Here is a 20823-nt window from a genome sequence, read left to right as displayed (position 1 = left end):
CTTTACATCGAAAGGCCTTCCTAAACAGAATAAAATCATCCGGGGATAGCAAGAAAAAATAACCTATATCATTGTACTGAAACATTAATGATAATTATTATAAGCCCTTTTATTACAAGACATTTTCCCTCGGCTGAATGAAGTCGCTTAACGGTAGCATGAAATAAAAAAAATCACACTAAGATAGAGAGTCCCTTCAGTCCTACTTTCTTTTCATTCTTGTATAAGGCTATTATATTTCACTATGCAGGTAGTGAATGAGTAGTGAAGCTATAATCCAACCCCTATATTTCAAATGATGAATAATACGTCCTTTGATTGAAGGGGTTACGATAGGCAACTCACACACAGTCGAGTCAATAAGCACATTAGACTGGAAAAAGCGTGTCAGAATTTTATGGGCTCTTACTATGTGCGTCAACATTAAATTCTGGGGTTTCAGCCTCGCATTTATTATTCAAAACCCCAGACGTCTAATAGTTTTTGACTGTGGCTGTACCCGACATCTCAGTGTGATGTTCTGTCTCGATTTAATATACGTTTTCCTATGCATTTTGCTCTTGCAGCAACCACAGCAGCACTTCTGATTTCTATATTTACCACTGTACAATAACATTTAAGCAACAGTAACCATGCAATGGCTATTCTGCCAAATTTATGGCACTTACCATTTTGCAAATGAGCAAAACATTTTAATTTGTGGACAACTCTGCGACGTTAATGCAAATAGTAACGATGACAATTCCTTGTACCTGAAATCACATTAACGGCACAAAACAAGACGTTAATTAATGTGATGTGCCAGTTTAACAGATCAGTCTGTCATATACATCGAACCCCAGGGGTGCGATACTATTATTACTGGGTGTGTGCACATTATTATTCTCCCCTGGCTGTCCAAGGTTCAAGTTCCCTGTCAGCTGGCCACATGAACCCATTTTCTAAGAGAGGTCTCCCCTTACTTGAAGATACGACTCTTGTAATCAAGGAACTAGCTATAATATTCAACATCTTCACTACTAGGGTATCTCTCGTACTCGTATGCCGGAAAAATATCGTCTGGTATTAGTAGTCTATCTATCTATCTATCTATTGCCAGACGCCTCAATCCCGTTTGGGGTGGCCACAAACAAATCGCCTCCAAGTCGCCCTGTCCCCCGCCATTTCACTGCCCTGCTCCCAACTCACACCCCCCTCTCTCATATACCTCTCCACCCCATCCCTCCATCTCATCCTCGGTCTCCCCCTCCCTCTTCCACCCTCCACCTCACTCACATACACTCTCTTCGTCAATCTTTCACCCTCCATCCTCTCCACATGGCCAAACCACCTCAGTGTGTTCCTCACAACGCTTCCTATCACATCCACATCCACACCACAACGCTCCTTTACATCCTCATTCGTCAGCCTGTCTCTCCACGTGACTCCACAGGCTCCTCTTAAATAACTCATTTCCACTGCTCTCACTCTTGACTTGTGTCCTTCCAACAATGTCCAAGCTTCACTTCCGTACGTTAGAGTTGGTATCACAATACTGTCATGTAGTAACTTTTTTACTTCCATGCTCACTTCCCTGTTTCTTATCACTGCTTTTAATGAACCAGCAACCTTTCTTCCCTGCTGTACCCTTTCAAGCACTTCACCCTCCAAACCTCCATCCTTACTCATCACACTACCCAAATACTTAAACGTACTCACATTTTCCAATTCCTCAACATCCAACCTCGCTGTACATTCACTGACTTCACCTCTCTCAAAGACCATCACTTTACTCTTCCCTACATTCACCTTTAGGTTCCGTTTCTTACACACTCTCTCAAACTCATCCACCAAGCCTTGCAGCTCCCCTTCGTCTTCACTCAACAACACAGTATCATCTGCAAACAACAGTACAGGGAGTTTCCAAACACTATCCTCTCTCACCAGGGCCACTCCAACATCCACTACCCTACCTTGTACCTCTTTTATTACCCCATCCATGTACAGATTGAACAACCATGGAGACATGACACATCCCTGTTTCAAACCAACTTTCACAGAGAAAAATTCACTTAGTTCACCATCCACACGCACTGCAGCCTTCGCACCATCGTACATACTCTTCACAGCATTCAACAACTTCCCATCTACTCCATATATTCTTAACACTTTCCACAATCCTTGTCTATCCACCCTGTCATATGCTTTCTCCAAATCCATGAAAGCCGCATACAACTTCTTTCCCTTCTCTAGAAACTTTTCCACTAAAGATCTAAGAATGAATATCTGATCTACACAACCTCTTCCCTTCCTAAAGCCTCCCTGTTCTTCTCCAACTAATTTCTCTGTTCTTTCTCTAACTCTGTCTATAAGTAACCTACCATACACTTTTCCTATTATACTAAGAAGACAAATGCCCCTATGATTACCACACACTTCTTTTTCCCCTTTTCCTTTGTACAAGGGACAGAATACAACATACCATCGTACCAAAAGGACAGAATACAGCAGACCACCGTACTGAAAGGGTTAAGGGTATTTTGACACCCTTTGTAACTGCATACCAGGTGTGTTGCAGTGGTGCTTGACGTGGTGAGGTACAGCATAGCCAGCACGTTTGGCATCAAGGTACCCTCCTGTGACAGCTGTGATGGCCTCCGCTGTCAAACCTAACACTCATTCATGCCACACACTCAAAGTCGACGCCAAATTTCATAGTCCAACACTCTTGATATTCATAATTATATTAGGGCCAGAATCTTGCTAATTAACCCTTTGCAGCAGATGAAGTAATATTTTGGTTGATTCTTACTACCAGTATGTGATTTTACTCAACGTAAGAAAACCTCTCATACTGAAGGGCTTAATGAAAATTAATGAATGAATCTTACCCCCAAGTTGAAAACTCCAACCTGAATGAAATTGTCTCTGAGAACAGCTAGTGTATTTTTTTTTTTTTTTTTTTTTTTTTTGTAAGCTTGGACCTTGCAAGAGGGGAACAAGTCAAGAGTGAGAGCAGTGGAAATGAGTTACTTGAGAGGAGCATGTGGAGTGACATGGAGGGACAGGTTGACGAATGAAGAAGTGAAGGAACGTTGTGGGGTAGATGTGGATGTGGTTGAAAAGATTAGGAGAAATACACTGAGGTGGTTTGGACATGTGGAGAGGATGGAGAGTGAAAGACTGACTAAGAGGGTGTATGTGGGTGAGGTGGAGGGAGGGAGAGGGAGGGGTAGACCGAGTATGAGGTGGAGGGATGGAGTTGAGAGGTATATGAGGGAGGGGGGGGTGAGTTGGGGGGAGGGGAGTCAAATGGTGGGTGACAGAGTGACTTGGAGGCGTTTTGTCTGCGGCCACCCTTTGCGGGATTAGGGCGTCGGGCTATAGATAGATAGATAGACCTTTTGAAAGAGTTAAGCTAAATTTGTAGAATGAGTAGCTGGATAGCCTCTTAGCAAAAACATTATAATAAATGTATGTTATGGATATAAACCACAGCTGCAATAAAAGGAAAAGAAAACTTACTACCTCAGAACGTCACGGAGCAAAAAAATGCCTGTTTATCCGATGACAGTGTTTATGTCCTGGCAACAGCTGCACAGACAATACGGATTAGCGTCGTTAGGTGTGTGTGTGTGTGTGTGTGTGTGTGTGTGTGTGTGTGTGTGTGTGTGTGTGTGTGTGTGTGTGTGTGTGTGTGTGTGTGTGTGTGTGTGTTCTGCCAAGATAAAATTCCAACTTTTTACCTCCGTGGAAGACACAAAGCTAATGAACGCCAGGTGTGCTTATCCCTTTTTAAACGTTTAGGCGTTATTCTAACTTTGTGCTAAGTCATTTATATTTATTTTGAATAAATTAGAGTAATACTAAAAATTGATCAGTTTTTCTATGTATGATTGCTCTGGACGCTGCATTAATATTTGTATATAGCAGTGTAGTTTCCACCGTAATTCCGTGAACATAAAGGGCTTCTTGAAAGAGTCAAAATGAGGCGTATTTCAAGCGATGCAGGTGGACAGTTCAGACGATTACCGAACTGCTTTGCACAATGTTTCACCACACACACACACACACACACACACACACACACACACACACACACACACACACACACACACACACACACACACACACACACACACACACACACACACACACACACAACACACACACACACACGCAATATCATTTCATTATATGGCAATGTTATTCAAGAAAATGAATGTGAAACTGCACTAACAGATCGTTCGACAAGGTTGTACCGAAAATATAATTATGAATGTCGGAACACAGCCAAAGACAATTACTTTCAAATGGAAAAAAATACTGTCAACAACAGAGGCAGCTTAGCGGGAAGGGGTGTCGGGAGAGAGGAAGGGGAGGAGGGGAGGAAGGGGGTCTGACACCTGCGCCATGCTTGTCTACCTGGCGCACCTCAGCTCGCGAAGAACGCAGGTGGTGACACTCATGCCAGGATCATCCCTCTTGAGCCGGCCAAGTTCCCACCTAATCGTTACTTGTCCACTGACCATGACTGTCCCCTATCAGTGCCTGTAATGCATAACTGAGGTAGAATCAGACGTCACAAGCAGGCATTCCTTGTTTTAAGTCAGTGATAAATTCCCAATCTTCACAACTTTATCAAGCTAGCAACTCAGCTTTACTGACAACAATGGAGATTAGATAGGCCATTTCTCTTAATTTTTCTGTGGATTTATCATCAAAAAAGGACGTCTAGAAAGGCTATGTATAATGAAGACTTTTTGTACTACACTGATCCACATGAACTCGGCATAAGATTGCCATTTCTTAATCATGTTTCCTGAGATGTAGTAATTGACATGAAACTCCAACTTGACAAAAGTCTCCGCCAAGTTAAATTGGCTAAAGGATGGTGTATTCATGAATGTAATACTTTAGTCTACTCAGTTTACTCAGATGTAAGAATCTCTCTCTCTCTCTCTCTCTCTCTCTCTCTCTGAACTATGCACTAGAACTTGGGTTCGAAATTCGTAAGACTCCATTTTTTCTCATATATTAAGCCTATCATGGTCGAGGATGTTCTAGTCCGGTTAACACAAGACCATTATGTTCGGCTGAGGCTGAGCATAGAGCCTGAGAATGTTAATACTGTCACCATTAACACTCTCATATTCGGTACAACTCTAGTTTTCTATTCCAGCTAACGGCAGACGATTTTCTTCAACTGAGAGTGAGTCAAAGGAGCCTGAGAGAGTTAATGATCTCTAAAGTATCAGGAAATTGACCTAGCCTTGACACTTTGGCGGTCACTGTTTGAGGTTCTAGCCAACTGGAACACCTCGTCTAAGCGGTAGATCTGGGGCTTTTCGCTACTACCCCTGCTGCTTTAGTGCCCCTGCTATTAAACTCGTACCTTCATTACATATTTCACTCTTGCTATTGTCACACGACTTTAATTTAATTGGAAAGAATCCCTAGCTAGTGAATGATAGATATACCGTAATGGAAGCCACATTGCTCCAGTTCGAACAGGCTTTCATAAGAGGAATACAATTGCCTGACAATAACAAGAATAAAATAAAATAACGTCCATGTGGTTGGGCGGCTTTAATCTCAAACATGGTCTGACTCCACGCCAAGCTTTTAGCCTAGCGGGGGTGGGTACAGTCCAGGTCAAAAGTCTGAGTTTTCTATAACTTTTTTCTGACACATCGTAATGAGAATCATCTATGGACAGTGAAGCATACCAAACGTTTCTCAGCTTAGAACCACTGGCCAGTGGAAGAAAATGAGAATTAGGAGGGGCTGAATATTAAGCAAACTTTTGCCCCACGACTCCACCTTGGAATCTGGAGAAGAGAAGAGATTGCCTAAGACAGAAACTGCGTCGTGCATTATTCTGTGTGTCTTTTCTCTCTCTTTTTTCCTAGCTACTGTAAGCTCACTAATCACGACCTAGTTGTGAAAAAGAATCCCTTGGGTGTATCAGGCGTCAGGTAGCCAGGGTAAGAAGCGGCCGTGTCCTTGTACTCTCTCTTATCCTGCGTCGTCAATTATTCCGTGATTGTGTGTGTTTTTTCTTTCCTTTCTTTTCCCAATTACTTTAAGTTAACTAATCACGTTCTACAAGCGGAAAAGAGGGTTCAAGGTGTGTAAGTTTCACACGGTTAAGAAGTGGCGGCACCCTTGTGCTCTCACTCATCCTGACCTTGAGTGAGATTGTTATAAATCTAGTTTGGAATGTTGCTCAGGTGGGCCATGGTCAGAAGTGGGGTGAAATGTTTGCAGTGGACGCTCTAGTGAGGTGTGGTTGGCAAAGGTATAAAAGAAGCACGGAGGGAGAACAGCCTTTAGTCAGGTACGGGCTTAGGTTGTATCTATCCAGTGTGGGAGGGGATCTTCACAAGGGGCTGCAGGTTAGTATATGTGGGCGGTGTGGAGGTGGTGAAGGGTGTGTTTGGGGTGGTAAGCGTGTGATGGGGGTGGTTATGGGTGGTGAGAGGCAGCAAAAATGCTTACATACGAAATGACACAGATAATTCAAACTCTGGATAATAATCTGCATTATTTATTGGACATTTTTACTCCTGTATGAAAAGATGCAGAAAATTCAAAACCGTGATAAAAAGTTCCATTGTCCAATGAACATATAAAGGTACTTCACTGTCCACGATGGCAAATGGACACACCTATAGTGAACTCTCAGTGCTTTATCAAAGTGTATCAGTTGTTGTTCTGGTCTGAGATACATGTACCTGCATCTGAAGTATGGCCTGAGGATTACATTGACACTAAAAATACAGATACAGTGTTTATTTTATCCAGAAGTGAATAAGGTTTTTGATGATCGTCGAGCAATGACAGAGATTCTTTCCGTTTATCAGATCTTTGGCCTCGCGCCAGGAAAACTAAACAGTCCTAGCTGTTGTCATATATCAATGCCGTAATCTGTAGCCATGCACATATTTTTTTATTCATCCACTAATTTTACTTTTTGTATTCCAATAACCTTTGAAAAGCGAAATCTGTTACCGTAGTAATTCAAAAGCTTTAAATCCATATAAAGCCGTTCGTTGCCGGTACGCATATTCAGTTACAGAACGAATATATACTTGAGTTCTATGTATTTCCGTACTACTTATGTTTTTCCACTTAATAATCCAGAGTCCCCTCGAGGAAATGTGTGTGTGTGTGTGTGTGTGTGTGTGTGTGTGTGTGTGTGTGTGTGTGTGTGTGTGTGTGTGTGTGTGTGTGTGTGTGTGTGTGTGTGTGTGTGTGTGTGTGTGTGTGTGTGTTCTTTAAGTGAAGGACCGATAACACACACACACACACACACACACACACACACACACACACACACACACACACACATAACTAAAATCCACTGCATACTTTCACATCAAAATGAATCAAGTGAAGCTATGAAGATGTTTAACGAAAATTCTCTTCTCTGTTAAATAAATCTTGGTAGGTGGTGGTGACCATCATCCACTCACTTGACGTAGTGCTGCCTACTTCTTCCTTAGCCTTTATTTTTATTTTTCTGTGCCTGCCCTCCTCTCTTCTTATTTCTCCCATCTTTCTTGTCACTTTTTATTGCTTTCTTTTTCTTTACAGGTGGCTTTACATTGAGTTACAAGCCTAATGGTGTCCTGTAAGCCAAGAAACCATTTATAAAGTTAGGTGGTAACCATATAACCAAACCATATGTGCTCCCTACGTGTCAGTAAGTGGGTTGGTGGAGGGTTAGTGCCCCTCCCTGTAAACCAACTCAGAGTCAAATGGCCACCCCTTACGGAATTATGGCGTCTGGCAATAGATAGATACATTAAATAGATGACAATAATATATCCATACTGCCACAAACGGCTACTGATGACATTCAAAAATTTTTACTCTATCCGCTTCAACTTGATCTAAAATCGTTGTCTCTTAGTCTTAAATGCGGGGCTGCAACAAGAGGTAACACTAGATTATGGTACTAGTCATAAAGGATCCTATGAAAGGCATGTTAAACCATAATATTGTTTTATGCTAACATTCGTGTATGAAATATAAGCTGCAAAAGAAAAAAAAAAAATGGTCAAATGAATGTGGATGAATTATGATTAAAAATATATATACAGTATATGTTCAGATTTTAGTGTACCCTACCTCTTAGAAAATGTTTTGCATACGGTTTGCAAACTCTTAAAGCAGAACGTGCCCCATTTTCGAAAACCGTGACCCAGGTTGAGTCACTGGTCTATTATGAAGCATTTCCTGACTCGCAAAATTAAGTATCAGCTAAATAAAAAGTATATAAATTATATTTATGCCCCTCATATAATTTCATTCCTCTAGACACTGTCATATTCATTTCTCTTTAAAGTATTTTTTTAATTAAGGATAATATTATGATATACTAATACTGCTAGCCATGACGTCAGTTGACGATACATGTGATTGGATTATTCTGATGATAAACGTTTCATAGTCAGGACATCTTTAGTGTTATTCCAGCTACCTCGAGTTGAGTTTCTTCATCACAAATACTGTCGCATGAGTTTCAGAACTTAAACGTGATGTTATATCAAGAGTTTAAAGAAAGGTTGCTAAATAATATTTTATTTCTAGTTTTTTGTATTACGTCCTTGGCAGATGAAAACACACACACACACACACACACACACACACACACACACACACACACACACACACACACACACAAGCTGCCCTCGTCTGCACCAAAGATAAGCTACCTTTGCATCGCTAATTAGAGTCTGTGTGCCTCACTCCCTGGGACTCACATGTGCAAAGGAGAACACAAGGTACAAGACCCAGTAGCGCATTAAAATATTTTCCCAAGTCTCTGTTTACCTCACACTGAATACCTGCCTGATGCGGAACCTACTTTTGCGATTAGGTATTCTGGGGAGAAGGTTGGGTGTCTTCCTCACCAATATCGAGAAAAAGGGTGAAGGGGTGTAAATAGTAAAGCAGTTGATTACAAAGAGATGTCAGGGGGATTGATTCTCTCTCTCTCTCTCTCTCTCTCTCTCTCTCTCTCTCTCTCTCTCTCTCTCTCTCTCTCTCTCTCTACTTACGAAGAAGTGAGCATTAACTCAGAATGCGGTTATAAATCCACATTTCTCAGGAATTTTCTATGTTCCTTGGCCTTATGTTCTTTGCGGTGGCTCCTCTGCTTATTTTTTAAAATTTTGTTGGTTGAAATTTTAACTGCTAAGAAACTGTAATGGAGCGTTATTATTTAGCATATTCTATTAGTCTGAAATTATTAACTCAAACTCTCTCTTGAAAGATGGGTAACTATGTATGAAGAAATTATTACGGGTGCATGAGTTCTAGCAGTTAAAAGTTAAAAAATGCTTATGTAAAAAAATGCTGTAAATCATTAACAAAAATACCTAAAAAAATCCCATATTACTGATAATAATATTCTGGTAATGAACAGATGGACTAAAAAAGCTCTTGGGAAAAAGAAATGTGCAAGCAAATACACTAAAACCCTAACCACTTCACCGACAAATTTCTCATATGCACAAAAAGCAGAGGATTGTTCGTTAATTTTAATCGATACATTTCCTTCCAGGGTTAGAGAATCACCATGTGTGACGAGGAGGCATGCCCCTTGGTGGTGGACAATGGTTCCGGCATGGTTAAAGGTGGCTTCGCTGGCGACGATGCCCCAAGATCAGTATTCCCCTCCATCGTAGGCCGTCCTCGTCACCAGGGTGTGATGGTCGGCATGGGTCAGAAGGACGCCTACGTCGGTGATGAGGCCCAGAGCAAGAGAGGTATCCTGACTCTCAAGTACCCCGTTGAGCACGGTATCATCACCAACTGGGACGACATGGAGAAGATCTGGCATCACACCTTCTACAATGAACTTCGTATATCCCCCGAGGAATCTCCTGTGCTTCTTACAGAGGCTCCTATGAATCCCAAAATGAATAGGGAAAAAATGACCCAAATTATGTTTGAAACCTTCGGAGTTCCCACCACGTACGTCGCCATCCAGGCTGTGTTGTCACTGTACGCTTCAGGTCGCACGACTGGTTTGGTTCTTGACTCGGGAGACGGCGTGACTCACTGTGTTCCTATCTTTGAAGGTTTTGCCATGTCCCATGCAATCTTGCGCCTTGATATCGCAGGTCGTGATTTAACAAACTACCTCATGAAGATCCTAACAGAACGAGGTTACTCTTTCACGACGAGTGCTGAACGTGAAATTGTCAGAGACATTAAAGAGAAGCTCTGTTATGTCGCTCTGGACTTCGATGATGAAATGCGTCAAGCATCTGTGTCTTCCGCTCTGGAAAAATCTTACGAACTCCCTGACGGTCAGGTCATCACCATTGGTAATGAACGATTCCGCACTCCTGAGGCGCTCTTTGTCCCCTCCAATATTGGAATGGAGGCTATTGGCATCCACGAGTTTGTCTATAATGCTATAATGAAGTGTGATATCGACATAAGAAAAGACTTGTACTCCAACCAAGTATTGTCTGGCGGGACCACCATGTACCCTGGTATTGCCGACCGCATGCAAAAAGAACTTTCAAACCTGGCTCCCTCCACTATTAAGATCAAGATCATTGCTCCTCCTGAGCGCAAGTATTCCGTTTGGATCGGTGGCTCCATCCTTGGATCCCTGTCGACTTTCCAGACGATGTGGATCACTAAGGAGGAATACGACGAGTCTGGTCCTGGCATCGTCCATCGCAAGTGCTTCTAATTTTATGTATTATTTATTTTCTCCCTCTGTACTCTTTAGCGATGTTGTGAATCATTAATTATCTGAGTGAATACTGCATTTCAGTAAACACCACAGACAGAACAGTCCCGTTGCAGCATTAAATGCAGGCAAACTAAATTTTAGCGACATTGCCAAAGTGTCAGAGTGAATTTGTTATCGAACGAAATGTGCTTCCAACTACCTTTTCGACGGATATACTTTGTTATATCAATAATAGATATATGACAGAGAGGAGTCCTATTTTTTTGTTTATTTTCTGTGATCCATATATAGTATATTTATCTAAGTTAGAGTTAAGGGTAGCGCTGCCTGTTTAGTTCCTTTTGCTCTAGAGCTAAAAAAAATAAAAATCTTATTTTCGTGAAAAATAATTTTATTTCCTCCCTGAAACTTAGCCAGTCACCAGCTTAGCTACAAATTTCCATTTGTTGATCAAGAGCACAGTTCATTAATAAATGACTGAACCTAAAAACAAAATATGGTAAAAGATTTTTTATACCGTATTTCGTTATTAAAAAGATTTTATATTGTACAGTATCTGGTTCGGTTGATAAAAATTGCCGCTAAATGTCCGTTGTAATTGATAATGAAAATACCCAACCTGGGCGATTTACAGGGAACTTCAAAATGATGTAATATACTGTTGCAGTGAGGACATATTTGATGGTTCTAAGTACGGTATCAGTAGCATCGCCACACGCCTCCATCTTTTATTTTAATGGCGTAGGGTGATGTAACAATCAACGCTCTTTCTCCTTTGAAAGACAATAAGAAGAGAAAGAAATCTCTCTCCCCATTTTTCACTCATATGTTTTAAAGGAACGAAGCTTCTCCAGTAGTGGCCGACAGTGGAAACATCTCTAATTCCTACCTCTTCACAAGAAGAAGTTCCTACCTCCCATCCCTCACTTCATCTTTGTAACCTTTTGCGAAACTCAGGTATTATGTGTCGTCAGTCTCACATATATTTATATTATCACCATCATCCCAATATTGATTCCCTCATAAGAGACCGAATAAGGTTCGATAAAAAGTAATAGATATGATAAATAAAGAAAGAGAAAACACAGATTAAAAGGACTGTCAAACATACGATTGTGTGATAAACGTGGTGTACGAGTGTAAGAAACTTCACTGCACTTTTTTTCAATGACTTGTTTTGCAAATTAAGCATTAACATTCCCCTGTACTGTATTCACATCGTTTTGACATAGACATAGTTTGCGTCACTAACATACTAGAGAATACGCAGATATAATATACAGAGCAAATCGCAAAGAAACAGATACTACGAATAGCCGAGTCACTTAGAATACTACCACACCCAATCATGTTTCCAACGCTCTTCTCCTTCACTTCCATTCACCAGTTTGCCACGATAGGATTTTCATCTGCTCTGTTCTTATTCCATGTATTAGCATTGTCCCATTCTCATCACTTGCATTGTTGGTTGGTGATAAAGTGTAAAATGTTTTAGCAAATAAAATGCTGAGCGTGAAGGACGACGCGCAGTGGTTTTGGGGTTGGTGTTGATGGGTCTGTGTGGGCTCTGTATCCTTAATTTTGTTATACTTACTTGAGGTCCTACTGTATGTGGACACCTCCAGGACAGGCGAGTGAGAGGGTGGGGGGGAAATGGGTTAAGATCACGACGCACTGACAGCTGCTGTAAAGTGAAATAACAATACGTGCTAGCAGGGTCAGTGGTCTCTAAACCCAGTCTTAAAAGTAAATAAAATGAGCTTATACTTAGCATCATTAGGCCCACACAGTATCATCATCTGCTGCAGTACTATACTCTATGTGACAAAATTGTCTGAAGGCCATGGGAAGGGCAAGGGTTTGTTGCCACTCTTCATGGCTGGGGTATATATATATATATATATATATATATATATATATATATATATATATATATATATATATATATATATATATATATATATATATATATATATAATTCCATTTTACTTTTTGGAGGGGGAAAAGCCACTCTGGTGATAGCCAGAGTTACACAGTTGAGGTTCCCACTCTCTGAAATCGTTTTTAACTGTGACATGAAAAGTGGATTTCACCCGTCAGTCTGTCTGTGAGTCCATTGGATTACGGAATAATTAGTGAAGTTGCTTTTGACCCTAAAATGAATGCATTAAATTTTATTCATAAAAGCATGTTCAGGACCAAGGATACAGTCGTGTTGTCAGTTTAAAAGAAGGTATAGGGAAAGTCAAGTCGATCTGAAATGTCAAGATTGCTTTCCACAGAGTTGTATATAGGTCGACAACATACACCGCATGCAAATTGCCCAGCGGTCTGCATCTTACTGAATGCAAATCTAGTTGAGGACATTTTTATCTCACCAAGGATGGTAGACCACGTCTGAATTCAGCATCGAATGATATCAAGTGTAGATCAAGCAACTCTTTCAGTATGTGGGTAAACAACTGCTTTGTTTAGCCTACTGCCCGGCAATTTCATTCAGCCCCAGTGGTGTCCCGTCCTTGAAGGGTTAAGATCTATAAGACTTGTGTCAAACGATTATTCTTCCTTTAAGATACTGGAGGTGATTTAAGAATTATGCGGTAGTCTGGATGTGTGGGGGTTGTGGAATTAGTAATTTTCAAAACAAAACATTAAAAATTTATAATGATAATAATAAATTAAGTAATATTAATAATAATAATACTAATAATAATAATAATATAATAATAATAATAATAATAATTATTATTATTATTATTATTATTATTATTATTATTATTATTATTATTATTATTATCAACATCATCATTATTATTATTATTATTATTATTATTATTATTATTATTATTATTGTATTATTATTATTATTATTATTATTATTATTATTATTATTTTTATTATTATTACTATTACTATTATTGTTATTACTACTACTATTAGTAGTTTTAGTATTAGTATTAGTAATAGTATTAATCATACATTATTTAAATGGATTTTTAAGTTACTGAAATAAGTAAAAAAAAAAATAGTTTGAAAGTTAGCTTTAAAAAGTAAGGACAGACACATGAGATGGTCAAAACTAAAGTTCCCAAACGAAACTAGTAATTAGAAGCCTAGCAAAAACTCTTCATCACTCTTCCACGAAACCTTCACCCCATTCCAGAGCAGTGAACGTGTCTATGCAACAGTTTGACAGTTCATGTAAACGCCAACCAGTGAGAAGGTGCAGGGAAGGAGCCGCCACCCCCCCAACACCATGGCAGCGGCGAACAGGAATCATGTATGTCAAAAGTTGGTGCTAAGTGATGATAAAAGTTTCTCTAGAGACTTGGGATGGACATGGAGTAAGCTAAATAAACGGAGTCCACCAGCCTGCAGTGAATCGTGTTCTGAATGACTCAAGGCTTCACAATGGCTTCGGATCCCAGAAGATAATGGCTTAGACAGGAAAAACCAGTCCTTTGTTAAACCCACGATGCTCTGTAATTCTGGTTTTGACATGTCGGTTTCAGTGTCAAGTACAGTACCACTACGAGTATTTGTATTTGATAATGTTGGTCCTGCTCTTTACTTTTTTTTTTTTTAGATCTTTCTCAGAAAGAGAGGGGGAGGGGATAGATAGATAGGATAGTAGACGAAAAAAAAGTGGTAATGAAGTGCTAGAGGAGAAAAAATAAATGAAGAAACCGTATGTGGGAAAGAAAAGAAAGAGGAATAAAAAGGGGTACCTAAGGATATTCATAAAGTCTGACAAAAGGGAAAACATTCCTGAATGAGATATTTCTTGCATCTGTTCAGTATGGCCAGTGGGAATTATTGTCAAAGTGGTGACATATGACGGTGTGTGGCACGTAAGAGGACTGTAGAGTTTCAGGGGACGGACATTCAATTTTATGTCCAGTCAGACAAGAACAGATTGGTTTTATAGACAGAAAAACAGACAGACAGACAATTAGAGGGTTAAATAGATGGAGAGAGAGAGACAGATGAACATAGATATGGTAGATGCACTGCCTTAGCTCCTTCACTACGACCCCAACCCCAGACGATTATTGTTTCTTTCATAGTGAAGGGGTTGGAGAAATTTTCCAGTAAACTCATCGACTGTAAAATGTCTCCTCATATTTATAAATAAAATCGTCAGATGGCTGAAGAAATTAAGGGAGAGGATAAAAGTCTGGAGGACAGGAACATGGGAAAAGGAGACAAGGAATGGAGGGAGGCGGAAGGAGAAGGAATGGAGAGGCTGAGGATATGTTGGGTGAGCAGAATATTATTACTACATGCATACAATATTGTAAATGGTCGTGGATAAACACTGCTGAATTCGATGATGAGATTCATAGATAATGTAAAAAGATTAATGTTATGTTATAGCAAACATACGTCTGAGATTTCGAATGAAGAAAACTATTCAAACATGTGAAAACTAGAGGCCTCCAGATGGGGGAATCACACCAGCCACGAGCCGATACATATCTAGTGCAGTTTGGAATATGACCTTGACCTTGACCTACTTTAACCAATTTCGAACTCCTGATCGATTTTTTTTTTCCCCTATTACACACCTAAAAATTTTGTGATGATATCTTGGGAGGTTGCGAAGTTATCGTGCTAACAGACACACAGACAGACAAACTGAAAACAATACCGGCTTGACTATTGCGGCTGATATACATTAATACTGAGTAAAGGATAAAATTCGAGAATGCTTAACAATACACAGGAAAGTCTATAGGAAACAAAATGGCAAGAAATCGGGGTTAGTCTTCACTCTTACATACAAGAATGCAGATTTATAAAGAGCGATGCATGGCAAGAAAAAATTTCTTATAATCCACATTCTATTTATTTCTTAACATCACCAACATACATTTCTTTACTAATACTTCTGAACACCCAAAGCCCGATGATCATTCGCTTAGCATGTCCCAGGAACATTTAATCTAATAAATCCGGTGATCGTTTCAATTCAGTTTGAACAGAGACACTCTTGGTATACTGATACAGAAGCCATATTCATATTACAAAAAAGAAAAATTGTCTCTTTTGAGTTATTTCATTATCCTTGTTTGTTCGGGAAACACTTGCAATCTCGCCTTAGAAACACTTTCGATGGACAATGCCAGGACCAGATTCTTGGTACTCATCCTTAGTGATCCACATGGACTGGAAGGTGGACAGAGAGGCCAGAATGGAGCCACCGATCCAAACGGAATACTTGCGCTCGGGAGGAGCTACAATTTTTATTTTGATGGTAGCAGGAGCCAGAGCTGTGATCTCTTTCTGCATTCGATCAGCAATGCCAGGGTACATTGTGGTGCCACCCGACAATACAGTATTTGCAAAAAGATCTTTCCTAATATCAATATCACACCTCATTATGGAACTAAATACAGATTCATGGACACCCACTGATTCCATACCCAAGAACGAGGGTTGGAACAGAGCCTCAGGAGCTCGAAAGCGCTCATTGCCGATTGTGATCACCTGGCCATCAGGAAGTTCGTATGATTTATCAATTGAAGTAGAGGCAGCAGCCACATTCATTTCACTCTCGAAGTCCAGAGCGATGTAGCAGAGCTTCTCTTTGATGTCACGGACGATCTCACGCTCAGCCGTGGTGGTGAAGGAGTAGCCACGCTCAGTCATGATCTTCATCAAGTAGTTGGTCAGGTCACGACCAGCCAGATCAAGACGAATTATAGCATGTGGAAGTGCGAAACCCTCATAGACAGGCACCATGTGAGAGACACCGTCACCAGAGTCGCATACCTGGCCAGTGGTACGACCAGAGGCGTACAGGGACAGCACGGCCTGGATAGTCACGTACATGGCGGGAAGGTTGAAGGACTCGAACATAATCTGTGTCATCTTCTCACGGTTGGCCTTGGGGTTGAGGGGAGCCTCAGTCAGCATGGTGGGGGACTCCTCAGGGGCGACACGGAGCTCATTGTAGAAGGTGTGGTACCAGATCTTCTCCATGTCGTCCCAGTTGGTGATGATACCGTGCTCGATGGGGTACTTGAGAGTCAGGATACCTCGCTTGGCCTGAGCCTCATCACCGACGTAGGCGTCCTTCTGACCCATACCGACCATCACTCCCTGGTGACGGGCGCGGCCGACGAGAGAGGGGAAGACGGCGCGAGGGGCGTCGTCACCGGCGAAGCCGGCCTTGACCATGCCGGAGCCATTGTCGCAGACCAGTGTACACCCTTCCTCATCGTCGCACATGGTGGTAGCTTCAGGAGGTCTGAAAACAGTAACCAATTGTATTTCCTAAAAAATATGTAAATTATTTACCTAGTTCCCTTATTCTACCTGTATGAGTGGCTAATGTAGAGCACTATGCACTATGGGTTAATTGTACTTTTCACTTTTGACTGCACGTAAATGAAATACGTTGGGTTTTGTTTAGACTTTCCCGAAAGTACAACTGAATTTACTCTTTAAAAACTAACTTAAAGAATTTAATACTATATAAGTAGTACAATATCTCCATCTCGTTAATTTAATTTTCTTTTAAAGACTTTATCATGAACAAAACTTGTTTTTAACATTCAGTGTCCAATGATATAGTCTCAGATAAATAATATCATCTGGCCTTAGCTGTTGTAGAATACTAGAGTTGCTACGACCATGAAAATGTTTGGTTCCAATATTAACCCTCAGGTTCCTGTAATTATTCTCATTTGAATATAATAATGTGATAGCTGAAAAAGAGCACTAGAGTTGTCCCAACCATAAGAATGTTAGGCAAGTAAGTGTTCACTATATTACCAAGTAGTGACGTAGGTACACCTGTACACTACTTGCCTTGCACCTGCCGGCCCGGAGTCTTCACAGGACTAACTCGTGCTAAGGGAGCCTATGCTTTATATACAAACTCCTAAGTGTCTACTGACAGGTGTGTAGCTTCGAGCCAGATGGGGTTATCGTCTGAGAGCTAAAAACAGTGTCATCCTTGTTGATAACACACGTGTACTTATAATATGAGGAAGTTCAATGTTTAACCGAAAATTTTCAACGGGGAAATAGCTAATTTAAATAACTGAATCATGGCTATTTAAACCCTGTGTACATGTTGCCACCCTGAAGTATTTTAGGTAATCGTGACTCTGTTGTCAGATTCCTCAGAGTTAACAGTGGGAAACGCGGCGCCTCTGGAGTCGACAGGTAGTGCAGCGCCAGGTGTGTCATTATTCCCGGGGCGCCTTGGAGGACAGTACTCTCAACTCACCATTTCCTGCCCAAAATTATAAGGCTAACTTTTCGCATCAATGAATTATTCCATGTTCTTTGTCGTATTAATTAATGGTTGCCTGTTCTTTTTCGGATTAATATATGACTCCTTGCTCTTTTTCAGATTAATGAAATACTTTTTGCGCTTTTTCGTATTAATAAAAGACTGCTTGCTTTTTTTTTATTATTAATGAATGATGGTCTTTATTCGTTTTAATAAATGATTGTTTGTTGCTTATCACATTCTGACGACAGTGAAAGGTGATCTGAAGTCACCATTTCCAAGCCAAGATTATTTTGCTACAGTCTTCCTCTTAAAGAATGACACTGTGCTCGTTATCAGATTCCGTGTACAGTGATAGGTATCTACCATATTCAGGTACCTATTACTGTACTCAGTCTGGTAAGGATCGGTCATTCATTGTACAAAAACTACTGAGTGGAATTTTGGCCAGGAATGCGGGACACCAGAACACTGCGTGGGGGACCCTGTAGGATAGTAAGCAAGATAACATAAGTGTGTGTGTGTGTGTGTGTGTGTGTGTGTGTGTGTGTGTGTGTTTAATCCACTTGACTCAAAGACTGTAGCTGCATACCTGAATCCTCAGTGTGTTGAATTAAATAACCAAAGAAAAAGGTGGGATTCAATCTAACAGCCAAACAGTGTTGTGTATAAATATTTATTGTAACTAGCCTGAGCTTAGATAAGAAATAATATTAGATCACTTGATTCTAAGATCAAGGGAGTCAAACCAACGGCCGCAGGCCGAATGCGGTTTACCAGCATATTGTACTATACAGTCCCCTTCCATAAAACGACATAAAACACTTTTACAAGATAATAGTACCTAACTTTTACTCACAGGCATTATATTTGCTTTCTTTCTTTAATAAACAACACTTCATCACTGTTATGATCATTCAGAAACTGAATTAATGGCCAAGCACCTTAACAGAACGTAAGTTACATTAGTCTCTGACAGATTTCGGAGCTTGCAGTTTTAACATGAGTGCAATGTATAAGAAATCTACATACCTTTAATTACAGTTTTCTAGTAAACTGCCTGCATAACTGACATTGTTATTAAAGTTGCCAGTTCTGTTGCTTTGCAGCAAAAGATGAGCATTTCTGGCTGCTTAAAAATATGTATAAATCGCCATACTTTCTACGGTATTAGCTTATCTCAGAAGACAATAATCTCCAGTTGTCATTTTTTTTTTTAATGCTCGACATCTTCTCATCTGCAGAACCGTACCATGAGGAACAGCTCCTCTGAGATTAGTGAACAAAATATAATAATTTATTCAGTAATATTTAAATAATATTTAAATAATATTGAGAGAGAAGGTGACTCCCAGTATGATGTCACAGTGAATGGAGAGAGACTGGAACTAGTGAGAGAGTTCAAATACTTGGGTACAGTGCTAGAAAATAGAGGAAAATGTGCAAAAGAGGTTGAAAGTAGTGACACAAGGAAGAAAAGTAGCTGGTGCAATGAAGGCCTTGATAAGAAACAGAGGCTTGAGTGTTGCAGCTGCAGGAGGCTTACAAGAGGGAGTGTTAGTGCCAACTCTACATATGGGTGTGAGACTATGGTGTGGCATGAAAATGAGAAGTCAAGAGTAAGAGCAGTGAAGATGGGACTGCTGAGGAATGTATGTGGAGCACAGAGGGTGGATAGGATACGAAATAATGTGATTTGTGAAAGGTGTGGAGTGAGGAAGTCGGTGGATACCAGAATCGAAGAGAGTGTCCTGAGATGGTATGGTCATGTGGAAAGAATGGAAAACAATAGAGTGGTGAAAAAGGTATACCTGTGAGAATTTGAAGGAGGGAGGAGGCGAGGTAGGCCAAGGAGAAGGTGGAGAGATATGGTGGATGAGTGCGTGAGAAAGAAGTGGTTTGGAAGTCGGTGAGGCTAGGGAAGTGACAAGAGATCGCGCTGGCTGGATGAATGTTGTGAGGAGAGGTGCATGATCAGGGATTATGGCACCCCTTGTGACCATGGCAGCGTCCGGATTGACTCAATCGGATACTTTTGTGTGAAGCTGCAGAATGTGGTGAATGTTTTTGGCGTATCCGGTAGAGCCAGGATTCCGGGGGCTTGAATGATGAATGAAAGGAAGTGTGGCCTATTTGGATTGGGCAAGTTTGTGCTGTCTGGATATTGCTACTCCTCACCCTGCCCTTGGGTGGGAAAGGAGGTCCGGATGCTGCTGCTGCTGATGATGATGATGAAGAATGATGAATATTTAAACTGGAGGTGCAAGCCGTTCATTCAGTGAGATCGACCTGCATCCAACTGATCTTTTTACAACAAGAAAATTCAAAGGATGAAGTATCTCTCTCATATTGACATTTTCACCCAATCCACTGACATATTTTCCTAAATAACCTATCTGTGCATAATCTGTTTTTATCTGCATCATTCCATCCACATTCCACAGCAATACCGGACCTTCTCCTCAGATGAAGAATAATAGCCATAAATATCCAAAGCTGGCAAAGTAGAGAAAAAAAGACTACTGGTATGTTTCAAAACGTAACCAAGATACCATGTACGTAATAAAATTTTTCTTCATTAACGACTACCACAGTCCATTTATTGACCTAATTAGCCCAAAACTATGTGCTCAATATTTAACGTGAGTAATTTTACTTATAAATGTCTCTAAGCCTTGTCAATAAATTCTGGGGCTCTTTGTCGCAGTTGAGAATTTTTTTTTGATGTGCTGACATTTAACTTTCTCAATCCGACGACGTATTCTTGACAATTCTGATAACTCCAGATGATTTCATTCAGCCTAGGGGCGACTTTTTGAACTATGAGGTTCAGGTCACTTCAGGGCTGAGACTATTACAGACCACTACAAGGACA

At 40.5% G+C, this 20823-nt stretch overlaps 3 protein-coding genes across 3 annotated transcripts in view; 1 reads left to right on the top strand and 2 right to left on the bottom strand.

The window, feature by feature from the left end:
- Nucleotides 1–20823, bottom strand: part of LOC145407712 (actin, alpha cardiac muscle 2-like) — a 106806-nt gene that overhangs the window by 27210 nt on the left and 58773 nt on the right. The window lies entirely within an intron of this gene.
- LOC145407739 (actin-5, muscle-specific-like) lies at nt 9569–10699 on the top strand. The gene has a single exon (XM_080278612.1). It carries the CDS (start codon nt 9569–9571, stop codon nt 10697–10699), a length of 1131 nt encoding a protein of 376 aa, XP_080134738.1.
- On the bottom strand, nt 15803–16936 carry LOC145407711 (actin, muscle-type A2-like). Its single transcript, XM_080278581.1, has one exon. The coding sequence runs from the start codon at nt 16934–16936 to the stop codon at nt 15803–15805; it is 1134 nt and encodes a 377-aa protein (XP_080134707.1).

The sequence above is a fragment of the Coenobita brevimanus genome, chromosome 74 (assembly GCF_032717465.1).
Source record: "Coenobita brevimanus isolate Jiangsu-jjx chromosome 74, ASM3271746v2, whole genome shotgun sequence".
NCBI lineage: Eukaryota > Metazoa > Arthropoda > Malacostraca > Decapoda > Coenobitidae > Coenobita > Coenobita brevimanus.
Note: the sequence above shows the minus strand (reverse complement) of the source record. Positions and strands in the feature narration are given on the sequence as shown.

Coding starts and splice junctions, on each gene's coding strand:
- LOC145407711 (XM_080278581.1), bottom strand. CDS start 16,936: ATGTGCGACGATGAGGAAGGGTGTACACTGGTCTGCGACAATGGCTCC.
- LOC145407739 (XM_080278612.1), top strand. CDS start 9,569: ATGTGTGACGAGGAGGCATGCCCCTTGGTGGTGGACAATGGTTCCGGC.